The 24,583-nt window shown below is 46.5% G+C and overlaps 2 protein-coding genes across 2 annotated transcripts in view; one reads left to right on the plus strand and one right to left on the minus strand.

Annotated features, from left to right (window-relative positions):
- The window catches only part of LOC138638922 (zinc finger protein 665-like), a 40,403-nt gene extending 22,620 nt beyond the window's left edge, over positions 1–17,783 (minus strand). The window contains exons 1-3 of the mRNA XM_069728673.1: positions 17,675–17,783; positions 2,967–3,083; positions 2,563–2,715 (exon numbers count right to left, since the gene is read on the minus strand). Coding sequence (XP_069584774.1) covers positions 2,563–2,640 — 78 coding nt within the window. The 5' untranslated portion in view covers positions 2,641–2,715; positions 2,967–3,083; positions 17,675–17,783. The remainder of the gene's footprint in view (positions 1–2,562; positions 2,716–2,966; positions 3,084–17,674) is intronic.
- Positions 17,784–18,001: 218 nt separating this feature from the next.
- LOC138637972 (zinc finger protein 665-like) overlaps positions 18,002–24,583 on the plus strand; it is an 85,602-nt gene continuing 79,020 nt past the window's right edge. Inside the window, exon 1 of the mRNA XM_069726894.1 lies at positions 18,002–18,124. Within this exon, the coding sequence (XP_069582995.1) occupies positions 18,002–18,124 (123 nt within the window). The remainder of the gene's footprint in view (positions 18,125–24,583) is intronic.

Raw genomic sequence — 24,583 nt, forward strand, 5'->3', positions numbered from 1 at the left:
TGACGGCCGTCTCTATTCCTCTATGCTCACAGAGCTCGGTCAGAGCCTCTTTGCTCTGCTGCTTGTACTGGGCTGCCACATCGATGAACAGCCTTTGCCAAATAAAAGCTAGAAAAGAAAAACGGGGAGAGGAAACTGTTTGCAAGTATGTCTAAGTAAGCACTGAGTCGATCCTTGTAGAACTGGTGTACTCCTCGCAAGGATACCAATTCTTTAGTACAGGAAATAATTGCTTAAAACATGCACTAATGATCTAATAGAAATAATTCTATCCCACCGCTCTGCCAGCAGTTGTCACGGATCCTTTACTCCGTGGTGTCACTAATTCGTCACGTGTCCGCTCTCAGCGCGTGACTTGGGGTTGTGCCTGCAAGGGTTAATCTATCTCCCCACTCTCAGCCCAGCATTCAACCTCTGTCCTATGCTGTAATGGGAGCATAAATCACACAGACCCAGGCCACACACCCACTGATACATGCTGCCACCACTCATCGAACCCACGGGTGATGAGTCCCGGAAATTTAACCAATAATGACTACCACTCATAAGGCTCACACACCTTAAGCTATGGATTCTTTTAGAAAATTCAAGGTTCAAAATGTTAAAGTTTTATACTTTAATACAAAAAAGGTTCAGTGCTTACAGTAGGAAAAAAGGTATAAAAATATAATAAAAAGACATACAACTTATGCAAAACAGTATGAAATAGACAGGAGAAAACTTACAGAAATCATCTAACTGGTAGTTTGCTTTCTGCTCCCTGAGGGGGGTGAATGGAGTTGATGGAGCACATCAGCGTCTCAGTCTGGCCTCACATGTGAACACCATTCTCTGTATACAGCCCTAATTTATAGTCTGGAGGTCAGGTTTCTAGACCAGCCCTTCAGGTTAATATCATAGTAACATAGTTAGTAAGGCCGAAAAAAGACATTTGTCCATCCAGTTCAGCCTATATTCCATCATAATAAATCCCCAGATCTACGTCCTTCTACAGAACCTAATTGTATGATACAATATTGTTCTGCTCCAGGAAGACATCCAGGCCTCTCTTGAACCCCTCGACTGAGTTCGCCATCACCACCTCCTCAGGCAAGCAATTCCAGATTCTCACTGCCCTAACAGTAAAGAATCCTCTTCTATGTTGGTGGAAAAACCTTCTCTCCTCCAGACGCAAAGAATGCCCCCTTGTGCCCGTCACCTTCCTTGGTATAAACAGATCCTCAGCGAGATATTTGTATTGTCCCCTTATATACTTATACATGGTTATTAGATCGCCCCTCAGTCGTCTTTTTTTCTAGACTAAATAATCCTAATTTCGCTAATCTATCTGGGTATTGTAGTTCTCCCATCCCCTTTATTAATTTTGTTGCCCTCCTTTGTACTCTCTCTAGTTCCATTATATCCTTCCTGAGCACCGGTGCCCAAAACTGGACACAGTACTCCATGTGCGGTCTAACTAGGGATTTGTACAGAGGCAGTATAATGCTCTCATCATGTGTATCCAGACCTCTTTTAATGCACCCCATTAAACAAGCAATATCATAATTGCTTGTTTTTTGATTGGACCACGGCCACGCCCCCAATGAATATATTATTTTCTCTTGAGATCCTTTGGGTAAGAGTTCTCACAGAGATATTATCAGGCTGTAATTGACATCTCTCTTCCAAGATCTAGGAGGTGTCAAATCTTACCTTTCTTCTTGGCTTCCAGCAGGACTGGAAATATAGAAGAGTTTACCTCTCCACTCAGCAGATAATAATAGAAATATAGAAGAGTTTACCTCTCCACTCAGTAGATAATAGAAATATAGAAGAGTTTACCTCTCCGCTCAGCAGATGATAGAAATATAGAAGAGTTTACCTCTCCACTCAGCAGATAATAGAAATATAGAAGAGTTTACCTCTCCACTCAGCAGATAATAATAGAAATATAGAAGAGTTTACCTCTCCACTCAGCAGATAATAATAGAAATATAGAAGAGTTTACCTCTCCGCTCAGCAGATGATAGAAATATAGAAGAGTTTACCTCTCCACTCAGCAGATAATAGAAATATAGAAGAGTTTACCTCTCCACCCAGCAGATAATAATAGAAATATAGAAGAGTTTACCTCTCCACTCAGCAGATAATAGAAATATAGAAGAGTTTACCTCTCCACTCAGCAGATAATAATAGAAATATAGAAGAGTTTACCTCTCCGCTCAGCAGATAATAATAGAAATATAGAAGAGTTTACCTCTCCACTCAGCAGATAATAATAGAAATATAGAAGAGTTTACCTCTCCGCTCAGCAGATAATAGAAATATAGAAGAGTTTACCTCTCCACCCAGCAGATAATAGAAATATAGAAGAGTTTACCTCTCCACTCAGCAGATAATAATAGAAATATAGAAGAGTTTACCTCTCCACTCAGCAGATAATAGAAATATAGAAGAGTTTACCTCTCCACTCAGCAGATAATAGTAATATAGAAGAGTTTACCTCTCCACTCAGCAGATAATAGAAATATAGAAGAGTTTACCTCTCAACCCAGCAGATAATAGAAATATAGAAGAGTTTACCTCTCCGCTCAGCAGGGAGATGATCTCTAAGGTGAAGTCTATGATTCTTCTGGAAATGTTGTTCTCGTCTTCGTCCATGTCTGGTTCGTCATTCGGGGATAAATCTTGGTGGTGTGAATGGATCTGGTTCTTCGGTGTCTTTATGACAGGAGGCTGTAAATCATACAAGGACATCGTCAGTCACATACAGATCTGATCTCATTGCACAGTGACATTCACAGATTAATAGGTATTTTACACCTGTCCATCAGGTGAGACTTTCCACCTGTGAGGACCAGGCTTGTGCTTTCCAACATTTTATAAAGACATCTGAAGCCTCGGTTCCTTATGGCCTTCATGAACATAGGACGTCCATGTAGAAGTTTAGGGGCCTGTAATATGATGGCACATAGCAGAGTCCGTACCTGTATAACTAGTAAAGTTTCTCCCTGTATCTGTGCGGCTTCGTCACATCCCTCTGTCTTTACCTCTAGAGAACCTGTCCACTTGGAGAACGCTACTTCTAGAATTTCAGGGGTGATCTGTGGGTGAATAAGGAGACATTGCTGCTTGGTTGTTTTACGGAAAGGAAATTAACCTATTTTGTCCCTTGAGATTTCCAGCCCTCAGTCCCAGGTACGTGCACGGAGTGGCTTCACTCCCCATTCATTATACCAAGCACTGGATGGAAACATGCCCGGCACACAGCCGGGTCTATACCGCATCTGTACAGACACCACCTGTCACTGAACCTCCAGGGATGATGTGGACGGACTGAGCGACCTGGTCAGAAATGTTCTCCTCCAGCCATTTCTGGAGCTTGTTGGGGTGACACCCCAGCAACAGAGGTCCAGATGGGATTAGATACCAGAACTCCTCCAATCGTTTACATTAGATGCTATGATCTTCATATCAGCTCATCCGATTCCCAGGAAATATGTTGCCTCCTGTCCCAAATCACCCAGGTGCTGCCAATGTAAAATAATGGCAAGGGCGCTCGCCTGGGGAACAATATTGTGACAGCACTGCATTTTATCTTAATTAACCAGATGTCTATTTTCAGTAAACCAGAAGGAATAGACTTATTTATATGTTGACTTTTGAATTTATGTGTTTCTTTCTTGTTGTTCAATAGTCTGAAATGTTGACTCTTCTTGTAGGTTAAGTTGATATTTGTAAATTGATGAATGGTTGTTATTTACCTCATATCAGCTCCAAGTTTATTGTACTGTCATCTTTGCAAAACAGGGATGCACGGTAGCTGAACAATGATGTTTGCTGATATGTTGATTACACATTATACCAGGCCATGAAGTGTGGTGACTTGCAAAAGAGGAAAAACTATGCAAACAGATTAAATAATCAAACAGTGCATATTAATGTCATCACCCCTTAACCTTTACCTGTGGATGATGGTTTGAAGAACAGTTGTGAACTATAAAAAGGAGATATGCCTATGTAACAAGATACATCCAAAACATCCAGATATTCAAAGAACCAGACGCTCATTACAAAACCAAAGCCAGGAACAGTCTGCGGGACAGCAGCCAGATCATGGCTCCATCACGAGCGGCACAGATCTGTCATTCTACAGAATGCCAGCTAAGAACACCACACCACCGGCTGCAAGAATACAGATCTGCTCCATGGATCGTCACCGCACCCATGGATATGTTTGAAGAAGCAAGACAGGGACCCACCGGTCACCTGACTCCATGGAGATGTTCGGAGAACCCAAGTTGTGACTCACCAGTCAACTGGCCATGTATTTGAATGCAAATAGAAATAGAAGACTTCCGGCACAGGAATCCTTTTTCAGTAAAAAATTATTTTATTTAAACATCTTCAGCGATATAAAACAAATCAAGGGGACCCCCCATAGGCCTATGATCCTAAATAAATTTATTGCTTGGAACTTCGGAGACATGTCAGAAGATTATAGAATAAAAGAACAATTTACATTTTACCCAAAAATATACCTATAAAGAGAAAAATCAGACAAACTGAACATTTTGCAGTGGTCATTTTTGCCAGAGCTGTATGTGGCTGATGCAGTTCCATGTGGAGAAATGTAAAATTCTGCACATGGATACTAATAATCAGGGCTGTTGTGGAGTCGGTAGGCTAAATCTCCGACTCCAACTCAATTTCCATGACAACGACTCCAACTCCCTCATACATGGCTCGTTTTTAACGCGGCACAGCCATGGGCGTGGTGTGTGCGCCCTCGTAAGCCAAGCTCTTCCTTGGCGCCTGGGAGAGGGATCTGTTTGGCGATGGGGGCCCACCATCCGTTGCCCATGTGCTGTGCTGTCATCGTTACATCGATGATATTCTGTTTTTGTGGGGGGGGGGGGGTCTGCCCGCCAGCTCGAGGATTTTATGAGGTGCTTGAACAATAATACACTAAACATACGTCTTACATACGTTTCTAGTATGGTCACGGTCGACTTCCTGGACGCCCGTCAGGAGATCGATTCTGATCGGCGCATCCAGACGGACGTCTTCAGGAAGCCGACCGCTGTTAACTCTTTATTACATGCTACCTCTGCTCACCATCCAGCCACCATGAGGGCCGTCCCGGTCGGACAGTTTCTCAGGATGCGGCGAATCTGCTCCTCTGAGACTAAATTCGAACTACAGGCGGGGGACCTTAAACAGATTTATGGCTCGCGGCTACAGCCGCAGATCCATCAAAGCCGGTTATGACCGCGCTAGGTCAACCCCACGGAGTGGCCTTTTGCACTGTACCACTCGACATCGTGCTGTAAATAAAGGTGGACCGATTAGATTCATTTCCACCTACAAACACGAGTGGGAGAACATGCGCTCTATTTTTACAAAACACTGGTCCGTTCTTCGTACCGAACCCTCCCTGCGTGCTGCCCTGAGCAATTTTCCTCTCATGACTCCCAAAAGGTGCATGAACCTTAATGATATGTTGGTTAGGAGCCATTACATCCCAGCTCCAACAAACTTTTTTGGCACTGGCGGTCCTCGCCCGGGATGTGTTCCATGTGGGCGCTGTTTTGCCTGCGCCAATGTCCTCCGCTGCTCCGACTTTGCCTCGAGTGATGGTTCTAGAACATTTCAAATCAGACAACGTATATCCTTAAATACCACCAATGTGATTTATTACGCAACCTGTCCGTGCCCAAGGATATACCTTGGCCTTACCACTCGTGAACTTAGGGTTCGTGTGCGTGAGCACATGCGGGACATTAGCGCGGCCAAGACGGCGCCCACTGCAACTGATCTAAAAACAATCCCACGCCACTTTAGGTTACACCATAACTGCAATGATAAATTGCTTGTGGTCAGGGGGATTGATGTACTCCATCTCGGCATTAGGGGTGGCGATTACAAAAAAACGCCTAGCACAGATCGAATCCAAGTGGATTGTTCTGCTGGACACTCTGACCCCCAGAGGTCTAAACGAATCCTTGAGTTTCGCTTCCTATCTTTAACGTATTTGAGATTAGTCTGTTATGTCCCATTATAGTCCTTCCGGATTTTTGTGTTTTTATATTTTTGTTTATGGCTTTAATATCCTTCTTTTTATCATCAGTAACACTTTTCCACCCATGGGCCATCCCTTGATCCCTGCGACATATGAGAAAAAAAAAAACTCTTCTACACCTTGCCGTCCGAAATTATGGATCGTTCATGGATTTGAATCAGCTGCCTCTGTCTATATGTTATTAATGGACTGTACATACACGTGATGGATATATACGTATATGTTGTCATTTTGTGCCATATTCCTTTAACACACAGGACTGTATGTAGCTCTATTGGTGCTGCTAATGTTATATGTTATGGTATATTGTCTCCTCTTCTCCTTTCTGTACCTGTCTGCTGGACTTTAGCACATTAGAATAATGGGTACATATGAGAAGTCAAGGCATTTGAATGTATGTATTGCGGCACCTCTGTGTTACGATACAGTGCCTTAGTGCATTCTCCATCATACAGGATTCCGTCACCAATCATATACCTTTTATATACATCCTTTATTCCATTGGCAGCTGTATCACCCCCTTTTTTATGTGCTCACCCTCGTGGCCGTGCGCATCGCACTGTGTACGGGTGGCTCCTGCTTGTGGGCGGGCGTCTTAGTGCCCTGTGCGTGATTTCCAGGTCTTTACCTGGCGCTTGCGCACTCGGCCCGACGCCCAGCTCCCATGCTGGACCCGTCTGTCGCAGTGCACATGCGCCGCCAGTGACATGTGACGAGGGTCAGGGGGGTTATTAGAAGGTCCTGCACTGCCTTACACTTTATCCCCTTGAGAAAGCGGCGTGGCAGTGCCGCGAAACGCGCGTCGGGGCGCTTTTTCCGGTGGGAACCCCCCCTCTGCCACCTTATCGGTAAGCCTATCTGTGATATCTACTGCGCTATTATGCACCACTTACTTATCTTCTGTAGTAATAGCTGTTTGGACTGTGGCCTTCCATCTCCAACATACTGAATGTGAATTGTTCTTCTAGCTGCTGTTCACCTTCATTATTCTCATTCATCAGTTTAATTGTACTTATGTTTGACGCATTATCAGTCACAATAGCAAGAACCTGTTTTTTTTTTTAGTTCATAATCTTGAAGAACTTTTTCCACTAAGGTCTGGAGAAACCTGCTACTTTGAAGAGCTTTAGCATCGTTTACTGCCAGCGTCTTAGTAACAATTTGTCTGTTGTCACAAACATATCAAACATTGATAGCAAAATAGTTCACTCTGTGACGTGTGCAGGCATCCATTTTAAGAAATACAAAGCGTCTCTTGAGAGTCTTTTTAAGATCTTCCTTTTGGTTAAGGGCTTCTTCAATCACTAATTTTCTAATACTTTCTCTTTCCAGAGAAACACCAAGTTTGTGGGCCATTTCTCCATCAAGAGCTGTAAAAGCTGGTCATGCAAATAATGACAATGGTACACTGTCCTTCACAACAAGCTTGATGATCTGTCTTTTAAACACATCTGCTGTCATTGTTACAGTAACTTTGTCACTTACAAAATATCTTGTAACTGATGTTTGAGACGCTCTTTCCTCCTCCTTTGCCTGGCGGGAAGTGCTGGTATCTGGTTTCTTGTGCTGCTGTGGTCTTTTTCAATCACAGCTTTGAAAACTTCTGGGTGGCAGCGTTGTGTCTTCTTAGATTGGAAGCTGTTGAAGGAGCATTTTTTTTTATCACTGCCTGATTTTGGCATCACAGCATTTGTTTTAATATGGGTCACATACACTGACACATAAAAAAAATTTTCACTGTGAAATGCTCAAATACAGTTGATTTCATAAGATGCTTCTTAAACATTTTGTAATTATGTAAATTAGCTCTCAAAATAATTTTGTCCTGTAAAAAAAAAGGTATATTGTAATTCTTGCAAGAATAGGGAATCATACACTGTATAACTTAGGATATAAATAAAACAATATTTGCATAAATCAATAGGACAGATAAGTATAAAGTTGTAAAATATGCTAGATAGCTTTATGCTGAACTTTCAGTGTCAGGCTTGTCTCAGGGTACAGCTCACTAAATGCTTCACATCATATTTCTTCACAGTCTATGAAGAGGGGAGGAGGGAGGGAGCATGTTTGTGCTGAATCATATTCCAGAACGCACACATCTATATGTTCTCATCGATCTTGTTACTGTATTTCTGAATTTGAGATATTGGAAAACCGTTTTTCCCCTTATATTCTATGTATAGTGTATATAAGCCATCAGAGCAGCTAATTTCTCCAAACATGAGCTGAGAGGAAAAACAAACTAAAATCTCAAGCATACAGAGACCTCATATACTGGACTATTGATTTATGCACAGTTGAAAGTTTAGATATGCTTTAGAAAGTACTTACCTTCTTTAATCTTGCTTTCCTGTTCACTCCAGAAATTCTGAGATGAATGTAGGCATTCCTTCCTGTGTGTGTGTTATTTTTCCCCTTATCTGTAGAGGAGCCTCACTATTTATCATGAACATAAACTGCAGCACAGATTCATCTCAGCTAAAAGTCTAGACCTTAGATCAGGAATTGGACAGATATTTATAGGACATTTCATAACTTTCCCAAGTTCTTATGATAAAAATATTCCCCACAAACTGCATTGAACTATTGTACCCAATTTATTATATATTTTATGAGTCAGTCCATTTTATACCGACTCTACCAAAATGAGCTCAAACGCCGACTCCACAGCCCTGCTAATAATGTATGGCCCCATATGCTCTAGGAGGTATAACTGGGGAGTCACTGGTGAAGGGTCTGGGTGCAATATGCGGCCCCATATGCTCTAGGGGGTATAACTGGGGGAGTCACTGGTGGAGAAGGGTCTGGGTTTAATAATATGTGGCTCCATATGCTCTAGGACTACCGTACTGGTCACTCCCACTCCCCCCCGCAGAACTACCGAATGGACTCATTTTGACTCCGGGCTTGTTTTTGTTTATTTTTAGAGTTTCTTGCTCCTGGTATTGTTGCAACTTTAATTTTATCATTTTTGTTTATTACTATATAACATCTGTGGTTTTTAATAATTATATTTTTTCTTATGCTTTTATTGTGAGATCCGACAGTAGTGCTTTGGAATTTTTTTTCTGATTTTCACAATTTTCTATAGGAAATAAAAGTAAACTAAATAAAACAATAAGACGTTTTACAATCATTATTAATTTTGTAAGATCAAATACATACACATGTTGAAAATTAAACTACATATGAGATGGTTACATAATACATTGTTAGTTTTTGCTTTGAATTGACTCAAATTGCAACTTGGCTGACAAAAGCAATCATCGTGATAATGCAGTTGTATTTGCTTGAAACAATCTGATTTCAAACTGAGAATTGACTTATTTTGTAAATTTCGAAAGTACACATAGAAGCAAGAAACTTTTGAAGGCGAGTTGACATAAAATGCGGTAAGTACAAACATGTAAATTCAAAAGAGACAGTAAAATTCTTACTAAAAAGTACGCAAGAATTGACATACTAAACATTTGTCTAAGTTGTTTCACAGTTGAGGCATCGTCGTTCATTTTTGGCGGTACATTGCCCACACAAGGATTTACGGCAAGTCCTACAACTTCAACTGATCTACCGTATTTTCCGGCGTATAAGACGACCCCCAACTTTTTCATTTAAAATATAGAGTTTGGGATATACTCGCCGTATAAGTCGGGGGTCATTCTATACGCCAAGTGAGGTCTTATTATACGGCATGTGTGGAGTTCTGCGGTCGCCGCATATGGTGCAGGGAGCGGACCTGGATGGTTCCCAGGGTCTGGAGGAGAGGAGACTCTCCTTCAGGCCCTGGGATCCATATTCATGTAAAAAAAAGGAAAAAAAAAATGAGTATAAATAAAAAATAGGGATATACTTACCTTCTAAGGGCCCCCGGAGTTCTCCCGGCTCTCAGCAGTGCATGCGGCGGCTTCCGTTCCCAAGGATGCATTGCGCGAAGGACCATTGTGACGTCACAGTCGCGTGACTGCGACGTCATCTCAGGTCCTTGCGTGAAATGTTTTCAGAGGTCGTCTCCTTGTACACTATCCAAGCATTTATACCTGCTAAGTCGAGGGTATTTTCATATGAGTGAGCAGGCCATCTCCGAGTACATGTTCTTGTGGTGTATTTGTGTGCCATTTGATCTACGACATCTACTCTATATTTAGTTTCATTATAAAACTTTACGGATTCAGGATTTTTTTTTAGCAGATTCTGAAGCAACGGTGACATCGGGATGGTGGAACTCAATAACATTCTAGTTTGGTTTACCTTGATACACGGTAAGTGTAAAATCATCTTAGTTTTAAAAAAACTTTAGTGTTGTACAAGTTTTCCTTCATTGATTTGATCTCTTTAGGCACTTCTCGTCTTTTCTTATTTATCGTTCCCACAATAGTCGTTCCCTGGCTTGTTAGTTGTTTAGCAAGTTTGACAGACGTAAAATAGTTATCTGTGGTAATATTTCATCCTTTTTTCAAAAATGGCTGCATTAGTTTCATGACTACGTGCTTGGCTAAATGGTCATCAGCACGGCGTGAATCTTTTCCAAGATAAGATCGATGTGAATACTTTTCTGCCCAATGATGACAAAAGCATTCTGGGAGTGATACCTTTATTAGCTAACCAGACAATAATATGTTTGCAGCTTTCAGAGCACAGTGGCTCCTTCTTCAGGCAAGATTACAAATAGATTAATAAGAAACAAGCACAACATTTAAAGAATAGTACAGAAGGACATTTGTTCAGGGGGTGGGAAGTGTGACGAGTCCATAGATAAGCCAAGGTAATCAAATTAGGCATTTTCTTACAAATGGAGAGGCAGTAGGAATAATGTTCTTAGTTATCTGGAGTCTGGTGGAGGTGTGAATTGTATCCATGTAGTGACTCATAAATCCAGGTGTTCAATTGAGTCCTAGTGTCAAAGAATTGAACATCTTCATTAGTTTGAATTCCCAAATTTTTCTTTCCCTGTCGTCCTTAAAATGACCTTTTAGTACTAAGATTTAAATCTGTCATACTGTGTCCAGGTCCAGAGAAATGTTTTCCCACAGGCGTGTCCATTTAATTCCTGATTGCGTGTGTAGGTTCATCCTAGTTTGTAGTTTTTGCATGGTTTCCCCAATATAGAGACTTCCAGGGCACCTCGTACATTGTATCATGTACACCACGTTGGAGGATGCACATGAAAAGGAGCCCATGACCCTATAGACCTGATTTGTGTTTGGTGCAAGGACTGTATTTGTCGGTAATATGTGGGCACAGGTTTTGCATTTTTTAATTGTTACAAGGGAATGTGCCCATCACTGATGGTGATGAGGACACTTCTGACCAGGAGATTCCTTAAATTAGGGGGTTGTTTGTAGGTGAGAAGTGGTAGTTCTGGGAATGTCTTTCAGCTTGTGATCTCTATGGAATATGGGTTGGAGATCAGCACCAATCTTCCTTAGGATGCTCATGTGGGGGTTGTATGTGGAGGTGCCCTGTTGTTATCCTCTCTCAGTCTGTAATCCAGGAGGCTGTTTCTTGGGATCCTTGTAGCCCTGTGGATCTGTTCATCTATCACCAGTGGATGGGATCCTTGTTGTAGGAATGTATTCCTCAGTGATCGCAGCTGTAGTTCCCTGTATTTACTGTCTGAACAGATCTGAATATACCTCAGAGCTTGCCTGTAGATGATGGATTTTTTTACTTCCGGATTTGTTCCTTCTGAATTTTCAGATTCACTAGAAACGTTTTGAGGATTAAAATCTTCGTCAGTGTCAGCATCAAATTGATTTTCCTCCGTTTCAGATTCATCCTCCGGTATAGAATGCAAAATAGCAAGAATATCATCAGGCTTTAGCGCACTTCTTCTAGCCATATTAAGTTAGCAAAACTGCAGGCTGTATTCTACAGCTTGAGCTCCAGCTTGGTGCTTTGCTTTTTGTTCTGTGTTATTTGTGCAGTACTGGTACCTCTGGTTCTGCTAGCCTTAGTTTCTATTTTCTATTGGTTTCTGCAGCCTTCTCTGTGTTTTCTTCTAGGAGGTGACCCGTTTTTGTACCCAGTTCTTAGTTCTTTTAGGGAACCCCTTCCCCTTATCTATAGGTCTTCGCTTGAGATTAACCTAGGATCGTCGGTGGGTCTATTCGCAAGGAATGGGTCGCCCACTCCATCGCAGGGTTTCAGCCTAGTAATAGTGCAGGGTCAGTTTTCCCCCCTTCTACCTTTGTCCTGTGTTGCAGATCAGTAACAAATGTAGTCACAGAAGAGACAGAAAAGTGTGAGGAGTCAAAATGACTCCATCGGTAGTTTTTGTGCTAGTAGTATAACTAGGAGAGCCACTGGTGGAGAAGTGTCTGGGTGCAATAATACGTGGCCCCAACTATCTTCGCAATCAACCCAAAAGACTCAAATATCAAAGCTTAGTATTTTTAGAAGTTGGAGTGGGGCTTTTTAGATTTGGCTATCTTAGGATGATATCTGAGCAGGAAACTATTACTGTGCAGAATTATTAGGCAACTTAAAGGGAACCTGTCTCCACACCCCCCCCCCCCCCAGGCATGTCACTAAAAGAGCCACCTTGTGCAGCAGTAATGCTACATTCTGACAAGGTGGCTCTTTTAAGGTACCTTCACACTGAACAAATTAACAACGATAACGATAGCGATCCGTGACGTTGCAGCGTCCTAGATAGCGATATCGTTGTGTTTGACACGCAGCAGCGATCAGGATCCTGCTGTGACATCGTTGGTCGGAGATAGAAGGCCAGAACTTTATTTCGTCGCTGGATCTCCCGCTGACATCACTGAATCGGCGTGTGTGACGCCGATTCAGCGATGTCTTCACTGGTAACCATCGGGTTACTAAGCGCAGGGCCGGGCTTAGTAACCCGATGTTTACCCTGGTTACCAGTGTAAATGTAAAAAAAAAAAAACCCCAAACACTACATACTTACATTCTGGTGTCTGTCACGTCCCCCGCCGTCAGCTTCCCTGCACTGTGTCAGCGTCGGCCGACCGTAAGGCAGATTACAGCGGTGACGTCACCGCTCTGCTTAACGGCCGGCGCTTACAGAGGAAACAGAGAAGCACATTGCTAAGGAGAGTAAAACTAATCCCAAACTGTTCTTCAACTATATCAATAGTAAAAGAATAAAAACTGAAAATGTAGGCCCCTTAAAAAATAGTGAGGAAAGAATGGTTGTAGATGACGAGGAAAAAGCTAACATATTAAACACCTTCTTCTCCACGGTATTCACGGTGGAAAATGAAATGCTAGGTGAAATCCCAAGAAACAATGAAAACCCTATATTAAGGGTCACCAATCTAACCCAAGAAGAGGTGCAAAACCGGCTAAATAAGATTAAAATAGATAAATCTCCGGGTCCGGATGGCATACACCCACGAGTACTAAGAGAACTAAGTAATGTAATAGATAAACCATTATTTCTTATTTTTAGGGACTCTATAGCGACAGGGTCTGTTCCGCAGGACTGGCGCATAGCAAATGTGGTGCCAATATTCAAAAAGGGCTCCAAAAGTGAACCTGGAAATTATAGGCCAGTAAGTCTAACCTCTATTGTTGGTAAAATATTTGAAGGGTTTCTGAGGGATGTTATTCTGGATTATCTCAATGAGAATAACTGTTTAACTCCATATCAGCATGGGTTTATGAGAAATCGCTCCTGTCAAACCAATCTAATCAGTTTTTATGAAGAGGTAAGCTATAGACTGGACCACGGTGAGTCATTGGACGTGGTATATCTCGATTTTTCCAAAGCGTTTGATACCGTGCCGCACAAGAGGTTGGTACACAAAATGAGAATGCTTGGTCTGGGGGAAAATGTGTGTAAATGGGTTAGTAACTGGCTTAGTGATAGAAAGCAGAGGGTGGTTATAAATGGTATAGTCTCTAACTGGGTCGCTGTGACCAGTGGGGTACCGCAGGGGTCAGTATTGGGACCTGTTCTCTTCAACATATTCATTAATGATCTGGTAGAAGGTTTACACAGTAAAATATTGATATTTGCAGATGATACAAAACTATGTAAAGCAGTTAATACAAGAGAAGATAGTATTCTGCTACAGATGGATCTGGATAAGTTGGAAACTTGGGCTGAAAGGTGGCAGATGAGGTTTAACAATGATAAATGTAAGGTTATACACATGGGAAGAAGGAATCAATATCACCATTACACACTGAACGGGAAACCACTGGGTAAATCTGACAGGGAGAAGGACTTGGGGATCCTAGTTAATGATAAACTTACCTGGAGCAGCCAGTGCCAGGCAGCAGCTGCCAAGGCAAACAGGATCATGGGGTGCATTAAAAGAGGTCTGGATACACATGATGAGAGCATTATACTGCCTCTGTACAAATCCCTAGTTAGACCGCACATGGAGTACTGTGTCCAGTTTTGGGCACCGGTGCTCAGGAAGGATATAATGGAACTAAAGAGAGTACAAAGGAGGGCAACAAAATTAATAAAGGGGATGGGAGAACTACAATACCCAGATAGATTAGCGAAATTAGGATTATTTAGTCTAGAAAAAAGACGACTGAGGGGCGATCTAATAACCATGTATAAGTATATAAGGGGACAATACAAATATCTCGCTGAGGATCTGTTTATACCAAGGAAGGTGACGGGCACAAGGGGGCATTCTTTGCGTCTGGAGGAGAGAAGGTTTTTCCACCAACATAGAAGAGGATTCTTTACTGTTAGGGCAGTGAGAATCTGGAATTGCTTGCCTGAGGAGGTGGTGATGGCGAACTTAGTCGAGGGGTTCAAGAGAGGCCTGGATGTCTTCCTGGAGCAGAACAATATTGTATCATACAATTATTAGGTTCTGTAGAAGGACGTAGATCTGGGGATTTATTATGATGGAATATAGGCTGAACTGGATGGACAAATGTCTTTTTTCGGCCTTACTATGTTACTATGTTACTATGTTACAGTGCAGGGAAGCAGAACGCCGGGGGACGCGACAGACACCGGAGTGTAAGTATGTAGTGTTTGTTTTTTTTTACATTTACACTGGTAACCAGGGTAAACATCGGGTTACTAAACGCGGCCCTGCGCTTAGTAACCCGATGTTTACCCTGGTTACCCGGGGACTTTGGCATCGTTGGTCGCTGGAGAGCTGTCTGTGTGACAGCTCTCCAGCGACGGTACCTTTAGTTCGGGTCCCTGGCACTGCTGAATTGGTTTTGAAATTTGTTCCTCATCCCGTGAAATCGTCAGGGAGGCCGGTCTTTCCCCCCGAATCCAGATGCCTCCCAGCCATCGATCAAGGCCTCTGCGCGCCGGGTGCCACCTCCTCTTTATTCATCAGCGTCCCCGGCTGATAGACCACAGGTTCTCTATGGGGTTCAGATCAGGTGAACAAGGGGCCAGGTCATTATTTCTTCTTCTCTGACTGGCCAGCCACGCTGTGGAGTAGTTGGAGGCTGTGATGGAGCATTGTCCGGCAGGAAAATCATGTGTTTCTTGAACGATACCGACTTCTTCCTGGACCACTGCTTGAAGTTGTCTTCCAGAAACTGGCAGGAGGTCTGGGAGTTGAGCTTCACTCCATCCTCCACAAGTCCATCTTTGATGATCCCGGCCCAGACCAGTCCCCACCTCCACCTTGTTGGGTCTGAGTCGGAGTGGAGCTCTCTGCCCTTTACTGATCCGGCCTCCGGCCCGTCCATCCGGCCCATCAAGAGTCACTCTCATCTCATCAGTCCATAGAACCTGTGAGAAGTCTGAAGATATTTCTTGGCCCAGTGTTGACATTTTATCTTCTGTTTCTGGTTTTTCAGCCTTCCTCACCTCGGCCGTGTCCCTGAGTATCGCACACCTTGTGCTTTCTGTTACTCCAGTAACGCTGCAGCTCTGAAATATGGAAAAACTGCTGGAAAACGGCATCTTGGCAGCTTCACTTTACACAGTGTATGCTCAAGGGTGTATAACTAGGAGTCACTGGTGGGCAAGGGGGCGGTCCCTCCATGTGGGGACAGACAGGTCTAATCTCCATAGGAGACAAGGGGGCGGTCCCTCCTCCAGAGGAGACAAGGGGGCGGTCCCTCCTCCAGAGGAGACAAGGGGGCGGTCCCTCCGTGTGGGGTCAGACAGGTCTAATCTCCATAGGAGACAAGGAGGCGGTCCCTCCTCCAGAGGAGACAAGGGGGCGGTCCTTCTGTGTGGGGACAGACAGGTCCACTCTCCAGAGGAGACAAGGGGGCGGTCCCTCCTCCAGAGGAGAGAAGGGGGCGGTCCCTCTGTGTGGGGACAGACAGGTCTAATCTCCATAGGAGACAAGGGGGTGGTCCCTCCTCCAGAGGAGACAAGGGGGCGGTCCCTCTGTGTGGGGACAGACAGGTCTAATCTCCATAGGAGACAAGGGGGCGGTCCCTCCTCCAGGAGACAAGGGGGCGGTCCCTCTGTGTGGGGACAGACAGGTCCACTCTCCAGAGGAGACAAGGGGGCGGTCCCTCCTCCAGAGGAGACAAGGGGGCGGTCCCTCTGTGTGGGGACAGACAGGTCTAATCTCCATAGGAGACAAGGGGGCGGTCCCTCCTCCAGAGGAGACAAGGGGGCGGTCCCTCTGTGTGGGGACAGACAGGTCCACTCTCCAGAGGAGACAAGGGGGCGGTCCCTCCTCCAGAGGAGACAAGGGGGCGGTCCCTCTGTGTGGGGACAGACAGGTCCAATCTCCATAGGAGACAAGGGGGCGGTCCCTCCTACAGAGGAGACAAGGGGGAGGTCCCTCCGTGTGGGGAGAGACAGGTCTAATCTCCAGAGGAGACAAGGGGGCGGTCCCTCCTCCAGAGGAGACAAGGGGGCGGTCCCTTTGTGTGGGGACAGACAGGTCCAATCTCCAGAGGAGACAAGGGGGCGGTCCCTCCTCCAGAGGAGACAAGGGGGCGGTCCCTCCGTGTGGGGACAGACAGGTCTAATCTCCATAGGAGACAAGGGGGCGGTCCCTCCTCCAGAGGAGACAAGGGGGCGGTCCCTCCGTGTGGGGACAGACAGGTCTAATCTCCATAGGAGACAAGGGGGCGGTCCCTCCTCCAGAGGAGACAAGGGGGCGGTCCCTCCGTGTGGGGACAGACAGGTCTAATCTCCATAGGAGACAAGGGGGCGGTCCCTCCTCCAGAGGATACAAGGGGGCGGTCCCTCCATGTGGACACACAGGTCCAATCTCCAGAGGAGACAAGGGGGCGGTCCCTCCAGGTGTGGATAGACAGGTCCAATCTCCAGAGGAGACAAAGGGGCGGTGCCTCCATGTGTGGATAGACAGGTGCAATCTCCAGAGGAGACAAGGGGGCGGTCCCTCCATGTGTGGATAGACAGGTGCAATCTCCAGAGGAGACAAGGGGGCGGTCCCTCCTCCAGAGGAGACAAGGAGGCGGTGCCTTCTCCAGAGGAGACAAGGAGGCGGTGCCTTCTCCAGAGGAGACAAGGGGGCGGTCCCTCCTCCAGAGGAGACAAGCGGGCGGAGCCTCCGTCCTGACAGTGTGCGGACCGCGGGGAGGACACACAGACTGCAGGGAGGGAGCAGAACACCGGACAACCGGCCACTCTGTGCCTGAGAGAGAGGAAGCCATGACTGCACAGACTGTGTGAGAGCTGCGCCCGAGTCCTGGCTGCTGTCACCTCACCTGATACCGCAGAGAGGCCGCAGCCGTGTGAAGACGTCCTGTGTGCGGCGGCTGACACCAGAGACAATAGCGTGCACCCTGGGGAGATGCAGGTCTGTACAGGCGCCTTCCGGGTGTGACGTCACTTCCGTCACGTGTTATGGGCGTGTCATTAGCGGATGAGGCAGATGGGCTGTAGTGGAACGTCAACTAGCACGTGACCACAACCTCCACTGGTGATTGTCCTGAGCCAGACTCCGCCCACTTTCATGACATAAAGTCACAGAGATCGATGTCACCGCAGATCCTTCACCAACGCTCTTCTATAGAGCCCCGCCCCCTGATCACATGGTGCTGACGTCACCGCAGGTCCTGCAGGTCTCGCAGCGCAGTGGGTGCCGCTATTGTCTCTGGTGTCAGCCGCCGCACACAGGACGTCTTCACACGGCTGCGGCCTCTCTGCGGTATCAGGTGAGGTGACAGCAGCCAGGACTCGGGCGCAGCTCTCACACAGTCTGTGCAGTCATGGCTTCCTCTCTCTCAGGCACAGAGTGGCCGGTTGTCCGGTGTTCTGCTCCCTCCCTGCAGTCTGTGTGTCCTCCCCGCGGTCCGCACACTGTCAGGACGGAGGCTCCGCCCCCTTGTCTCCTCTGGAGGAGGGACCGCCCCCTTGTCTCCTCTGGAGGAGGGACCGCCCCCTTGTCCCCTCTGGAGGAGGGACTGCCCCCTTGTCCCCTCTGGAGGAGGGACCGCCCCCTTGTCCCCTCGGGAGATTGGACCTGTCTGTCCCCACACGGAGGGACCGCCCCCTTGTCTCCTCTGGAGATTGTACCTGTCTGTCCCCACACGGAGGGACCGCCCCCTTGTCTCTTCTGGAGATTGTACCTGTCTGTCCCCACACGGAGGGACCGCCCCCTTGTCTCCTCTGGAGATTAAACCTGTCTTTCCTCACACGGAGGGACTGCCCCCTTGTCTCTTCTGGAGATTACTCCTATCTGTCCCCACACGGAGGAACCGCCCCCTTGTCTCTTCTGGAGATTGGACCTGTCTGTCCTCACACGGAGGGACCGCCCCCTTGTCTCCTCTGGAGATTAAACCTGTCTTTCATCACACGGAGGGACCGCCCCCTTGTCTCCTCTGGAGATTGTACCTGTCTGTCCCCACACGGAGGGACCGCCCCCTTGTCTCTTCTGGAGATTGTACCTGTCTGTCCCCACACGGAGGGACCGCCCCCTTGTCTCTTCTGGAGATTGTACCTGTCTGTCCCCACACGGAGGGACCGCCCCCTTGTCTCCTGGAGATTGGACCTGTCTGTCCTCACACGGAGGGACCGCCCCCTTGTCTCTTCTGGAGATTGGACCTGTCTGTCCTCACACGGAGGGACCGCCCCCTTGTCTCTTCTGGAGATTAAACCTGTCTTTCCTCACACGGAGGGACTGCCCCCTTGTCTCTTCTGGAGATTACTCCTATCTGTCCCCACACGGAGGAACCGCCCCCTTGTCTCCTGGAGATTGGACCTGTCTGTCCTCACACGGAGGGACCGCCCCCTTGTCTCTTCTGGAGATTGGACCTGTCTGTCCCCACACGGAGGAACCGCCCCCTTGTCTCTTCTGGAGATTGGACCTGTCTGTCCTCACACAAAGGGACCGCCCCCTTGTCTCCTCTGGAGATTAAACCTGTCTTTCCTCACACGGAGGGACTGCCCCCTTGTGTCTTCTGGAGATTACTCCTATCTGTCCCCACATGGAGGAACCGCCCCCTTGTCTCCTCTGGAGATTACTCCTATCTGTCCCCACACGGAGGAACCGCCCCCTTGTATCTTCTGGAGATTGGACCTGTCTGTCCTCACACGGAGGGACCGCCCCCTTGTCTCCTCTGGAGATTAAACCTGTCTTTCCTCACACGGAGGGACTACCCCCTTGTCTCTTCTGGAGATTACTCCTATCTGTCCCCACACGGAGGGACTGCCCCCTTGTCTCTTCTGGAGATTGGACCTGTCTGTCCTCACACTGAGGGACCGCCCCCTTGTCTCCTATGTCTGTCCTCACACAAAGGGACCGCCCCCTTGTCTCCTCTGGAGATTGCTCCTGTTTGTCCCCACACGGAGGGACCTCGATGGGCGATATATGTGGTTTAGTAATGTGGAAGCCTCCCTATATTTAACAGATGACGGACCTGAGTGGGGACTTGCTCTTTTTGTGGATTGAGTGGAAGCTTTTGTTGGGAACATTTTGCATAACGGTTGGGATCACAGTTATCCGGTGCTCTACACTAAGCACTTATATCGGGGTTTCCATCTACCGTATATACCCGAGTATAAGCCGACTCCCACTCCTAATTTTGCCATAAAGAACTGGGAAAACTTAATGACTCGAGTATAAGCCTAGGGTGGGAAATGCAGCAGCTACCGGTAAATGTCAAAAGTAAAAATAGATACCAATTTAAGTAAAATTAATTGAGACATCAGTAGGTTAAGTGTTTTTGGATATCCATATTGAATCAGGAGCCCCATATAATGCTCCATACAGTTTATGATGGCCCCATAAGATGCTCCATATTAAAATATGCCCCATATAATCCTGCACAAAGGTTAATAATGGCCCCATAAGATGCTCCATAGAGACATTTGCCCATTATAATGCTGCACAAATTCTGATTATGGCCCCATAAGATGCTCCATAAAGATATTTGCCCCATATAGTACTGCACAAACGTTATGGCCCAATACAGACACTTGCCCCATATAGTGCTGCAGAAACGTTATGGCCCCATACAGTGCTGCACAAACGTTATGGCCCCATATAGTGCTGCAGAAACGTTATGGCCCCATACAGTGCTGCACAAATGTTATGGCCCCATATCGTGCTGCACAAACGTTATGGCCCCCATATAGTGCTGCACAAATGTTATGGCCCCCATATAGTGCTGCACAAACGTTATGGCCCCATATAGTGCTGCACAAACGTTATGGCCCCATACAGTGCTGCACAAACGTTATGGCCCCATATAGTGCTGCACAAATGTTATGGCCCCATATCGTGCTGCACAAACGTTATGGCCTGATATAGTGCTGCACAAACGTTATGGCCCCATATAGTGCTGCACAAACGTTATGGCCCCATACAGTGCTGCACAAATGTTATGGCCCCATATCGTGCTGCACAAACGTTATGGCCTGATATAGTGCTGCACAAACGTTATGGCCCCCATATAGTGCTGCACAAACGTTATGGCCCCATATAGTGCTGCACAAACGTTATGGCCCCATATAGTGCTGCACAAACGTTATGTGTTGTGAATTCTGCTTTTGGGCTCCCTCCGGTGGTTGTAGGTGGTAATGCAGTTGTCCCTGGGTTGCAGTCCTGGTCAGGTGTATCTACTGATTGCAATTCTGACTGGGGTATTTAGGTTTGCAGGATTCATTAGTCCTTGCCAGTTGTCCGTGGTTTTTGGGAGGTGTTGGATCTCTGTCTGGTTCCTCCTGCCTTGCTGCCTAATCAGCAAAGATAAGTGTCTGGTTTTGTTTCTGTGGCGCTTGTTATTTCAGTTCTATTCATTTGTTTTCTCTTGTCCAGCTTAGATTGTGTCAGTGTTTTCTCAGTCTAGTTGGATTCTCAGGAGTTGCAGATATTCGTTCCACGTCTTTAGTTAGATATTGGAATTTTTTTGTATTATCTGCTGTGGATATTTTTGGAAGGATTTTAATACTGACCGCTTAGTATTCTGTCCCATCCTTTTCTATCTAGCTAGAGTGGCCTCTTTTGCTAAATCCTGTTTTCTGCCTACGTGTCTTTCCTCTCCTACTCACAGTCATTATTTGTGGGGGGCTGCCTATCCTTTGGGGTTCTGCTCTGAGGCAAGATAGATTTCCTATTTCCATCTATAGGGGTATTTAGTCCTCCGGCTGTGTCTAGGGTTTGTTAGGCACACCCCACGGCTACTTCTAGTTGCGTGTTAGTTCAGGATTTGCGGTCAGTATAGTTACCACCTACTCCAGAGAAAGATTCATGCGGCTCCAAGGTCACCAGATCATAACAGTTATGGCCCCATATAGTGCTGCACAAACGGTATGGCCCCATATAGTGCTGCACAAACGTTATGGCCCCATATAGTGCTGCACAAACGTTATGGCCCCATATAGTGCTGCACAAACCTTATGGCCCCATAGATGCTCCATACAGACACTTGCCCCATTTGCTGTGATAAAAAAAAATCACATACTCGCCTCTCCGTCGCTCAGGTCCCCGGCACTTTCAATATTCACGTGCTGATCGTTCCGGCGCTGCTCCATCTTCAGCACTGACGTTCAGGCTGAGGGCGCGCACTCACCACGTCACCGCGCCCTCTGACCTGAGCGCCACTGCTGCAGATGGAGCAGCGCCAGAACGAGGAGCAGGTGAATTTCGTGCAGCGCAGCGCTCCCCCTCCCCGTTATACTCACCTGCTCCTGGCGCTGTGCAGTCCCTGCTTCCCCAGCGCTGCAGCTTCTTCCTGTAGTGAGCGGTCACCATTACCGCTCATTACAGTAATGAATATGCGGCTCCACCTCTATGGGAGGTGGAGCCGCATATTCATTACTGTAATGAGCGGTACCATGTGACCGCTCAGTACAGGAGGAAGCTGCCGGCGCCGGGAAGCCAGGGACCTGCAGGGACCGCGCCAGGAGCAGGTAAGTATAATTAGACAGCCCCCTTTCCCCCTCACCTGCCGACCCCTGGATATGACTTGAGTATAAGCCGAGAGGGAGACTTTCAGCCCAAAAAAGTGGGCTGAAAATCTCGGCTTATACTCGAGTATATACGGGAAACCCCTAAGGGATCCATTCACTGTCATGAGGCAGCAAAGTTACTCTGGGCTCCATCTGGCCTCTGTTCAGCAGTGTCCTCCCTTCAGAATTGCACAAAACTGTAGCTGACGGCACTTTTATGCATTCCTAAAAAGACGGACACCGCCGAATCACAGGTCTTTTGGCGTCCACGGTGCCTCAATCTGCCTCATTATAGGAATCTTCTGCCGGGGGTTCTGTCTGAATCACGTATTTCAGAGATTTACACGGAAACCCCAGTGTAAGCGCTCAGCGTAGAGCTCAGGATAAATGTACGCCGAGCCTTGCTGTGATCTTTGGGAGGCAGAATGGAAAAATGAACAGCATGTGAGAATTGGTTTTATTTATTTTTTACGCCATTCCTCGTGTGAAATACGTGATTAGGTGACTTTATTCTTCGGGTCGGTGCGATTACAGCGATACCAGATTTATATCGGGTATTTATGTTTGCCTGCTGTCACACACTAAAAGATTTTTTTTGTATTGCGAAAACTAGTTTTTGCATCACCATATTTTGATAGCTATAATGTTTCCATGTTTTGGCCGACAGTCATGGGAGGGCTTGTTTTTTGTGGGAAGAGTTGTTGTTGTTATCAGAACTCTCAACCCTTATCCTGGGAGACTTCAACATCCCCATAAACAGCCCCACTTCCACATCTGCATCCCAGCTTCTATCACTAACCACTTCTCTCGGCCTCTCACAGCTCTCAACCTCTGAGACACACAAGGACGGTAACACCCTTGACCTGGTCTTTATCCGGCTGTGTTCAATCTCCTACCTAAATAACTCACCGCTTCCCCTCTCTGACCACAACATTCTCTCCTTCACACTCACAAATCCTCGCTCACCCCAGCACCCTCCTACTTACCATTCAGTCAGAAATCTACATGCCATTAACCCTCATACACTCTCAGACTCCCTACACTCATCACTGTCCCCAATCTCTTCTTTTTCCTGTCCTGATCTGGCGGTACATCACTACGAAGACACTCTTAGAAGCACCGTTGACCAAGTAGCTCCCCTCACCCTCAGAACCTCCAAACACAGAGTGAAACAGCCCTGGCTCACATCACAAACCCGATTTCTCCAGCGATGCTCCAGGTGTTCTGAACGCTTATGGAGGAAAACTCGCACACCAGAAGACTTCATACACTTCAAATTTATGTTAAAAACCACCTATAACTCTGCCCTTCACATTGCCAAACAGACCTACTTCAACACTCTGATCTCCTCACTATCCAACAACCCCAAGAAACTTTTTGACACCTTTCACTCCCTCCTCAGGCCAAAAGCTCAAGCCCCTATCACAGACATTTGTGCTGATGACCTGGCCTCCCACTTTATAGAAAAAATAGACAATATCCGTCAGGAAATCCGCTCCCAGACACCAAGTTCAGTGACTCCCATCCCTCCCTGCATCTCCCCTGGCTCACTCTCCACATTTGATCCCATCACAGAAGAAGTCTCCAGGCTCCTCTCTTCTTTTCATCCAACTACATGCTCTACCAACCCCATTCCCTCTCATCTCCTCCAGTCGTCATTACTCACCTAACTACAATCTTTAATCTCTCCCTCTCCTCTGGCATTTTCCCCTCCTCCTTCAAACACTTTATCATTACTCCGTTACTAAAGAAACCCACCCTCGACCCATCCTGCACAAACAACTACAGACCGGTCTCCAATCTCCCCTTCATCTCTAAACTCTTGGAGCGCCTGATATACTCCCGCCTTACCCGTTACCTCTCCACTCACTCCCTCCTAGACCCTTCACAGTCCGGCTTCTGCCCCCTACACTCGACAGAAACTGCAGTCATCAAAGTGACCAATGACCTTCTGACAGCAAAACGTAATGGTGACCACTCTCTGCTCATTCTTCTTGACCTTTCGACACTGTTGACCGCCCTCTCCTACTCTCTAGGCTCCAGTCACTTGGCATTAAGGACACTGCTCTCTCCTGGTTCTCCTCATATCTTTCTGACCGCTCCTTCAGTGTTCTGTTCTGGCTCCACTTCATCTCCTCTTCCTCTCACTGTTGGGGTACCTCAGGGCTCAGTCCTTGGCCCCCTTCTCTTCTCCCTCTACACGGCCCCAATTAGACAGACCA

Source organism: Ranitomeya imitator, chromosome 5 (genome assembly GCF_032444005.1).
Source record: "Ranitomeya imitator isolate aRanImi1 chromosome 5, aRanImi1.pri, whole genome shotgun sequence".
NCBI classification, from domain to species: Eukaryota; Metazoa; Chordata; class Amphibia; order Anura; family Dendrobatidae; genus Ranitomeya; species Ranitomeya imitator.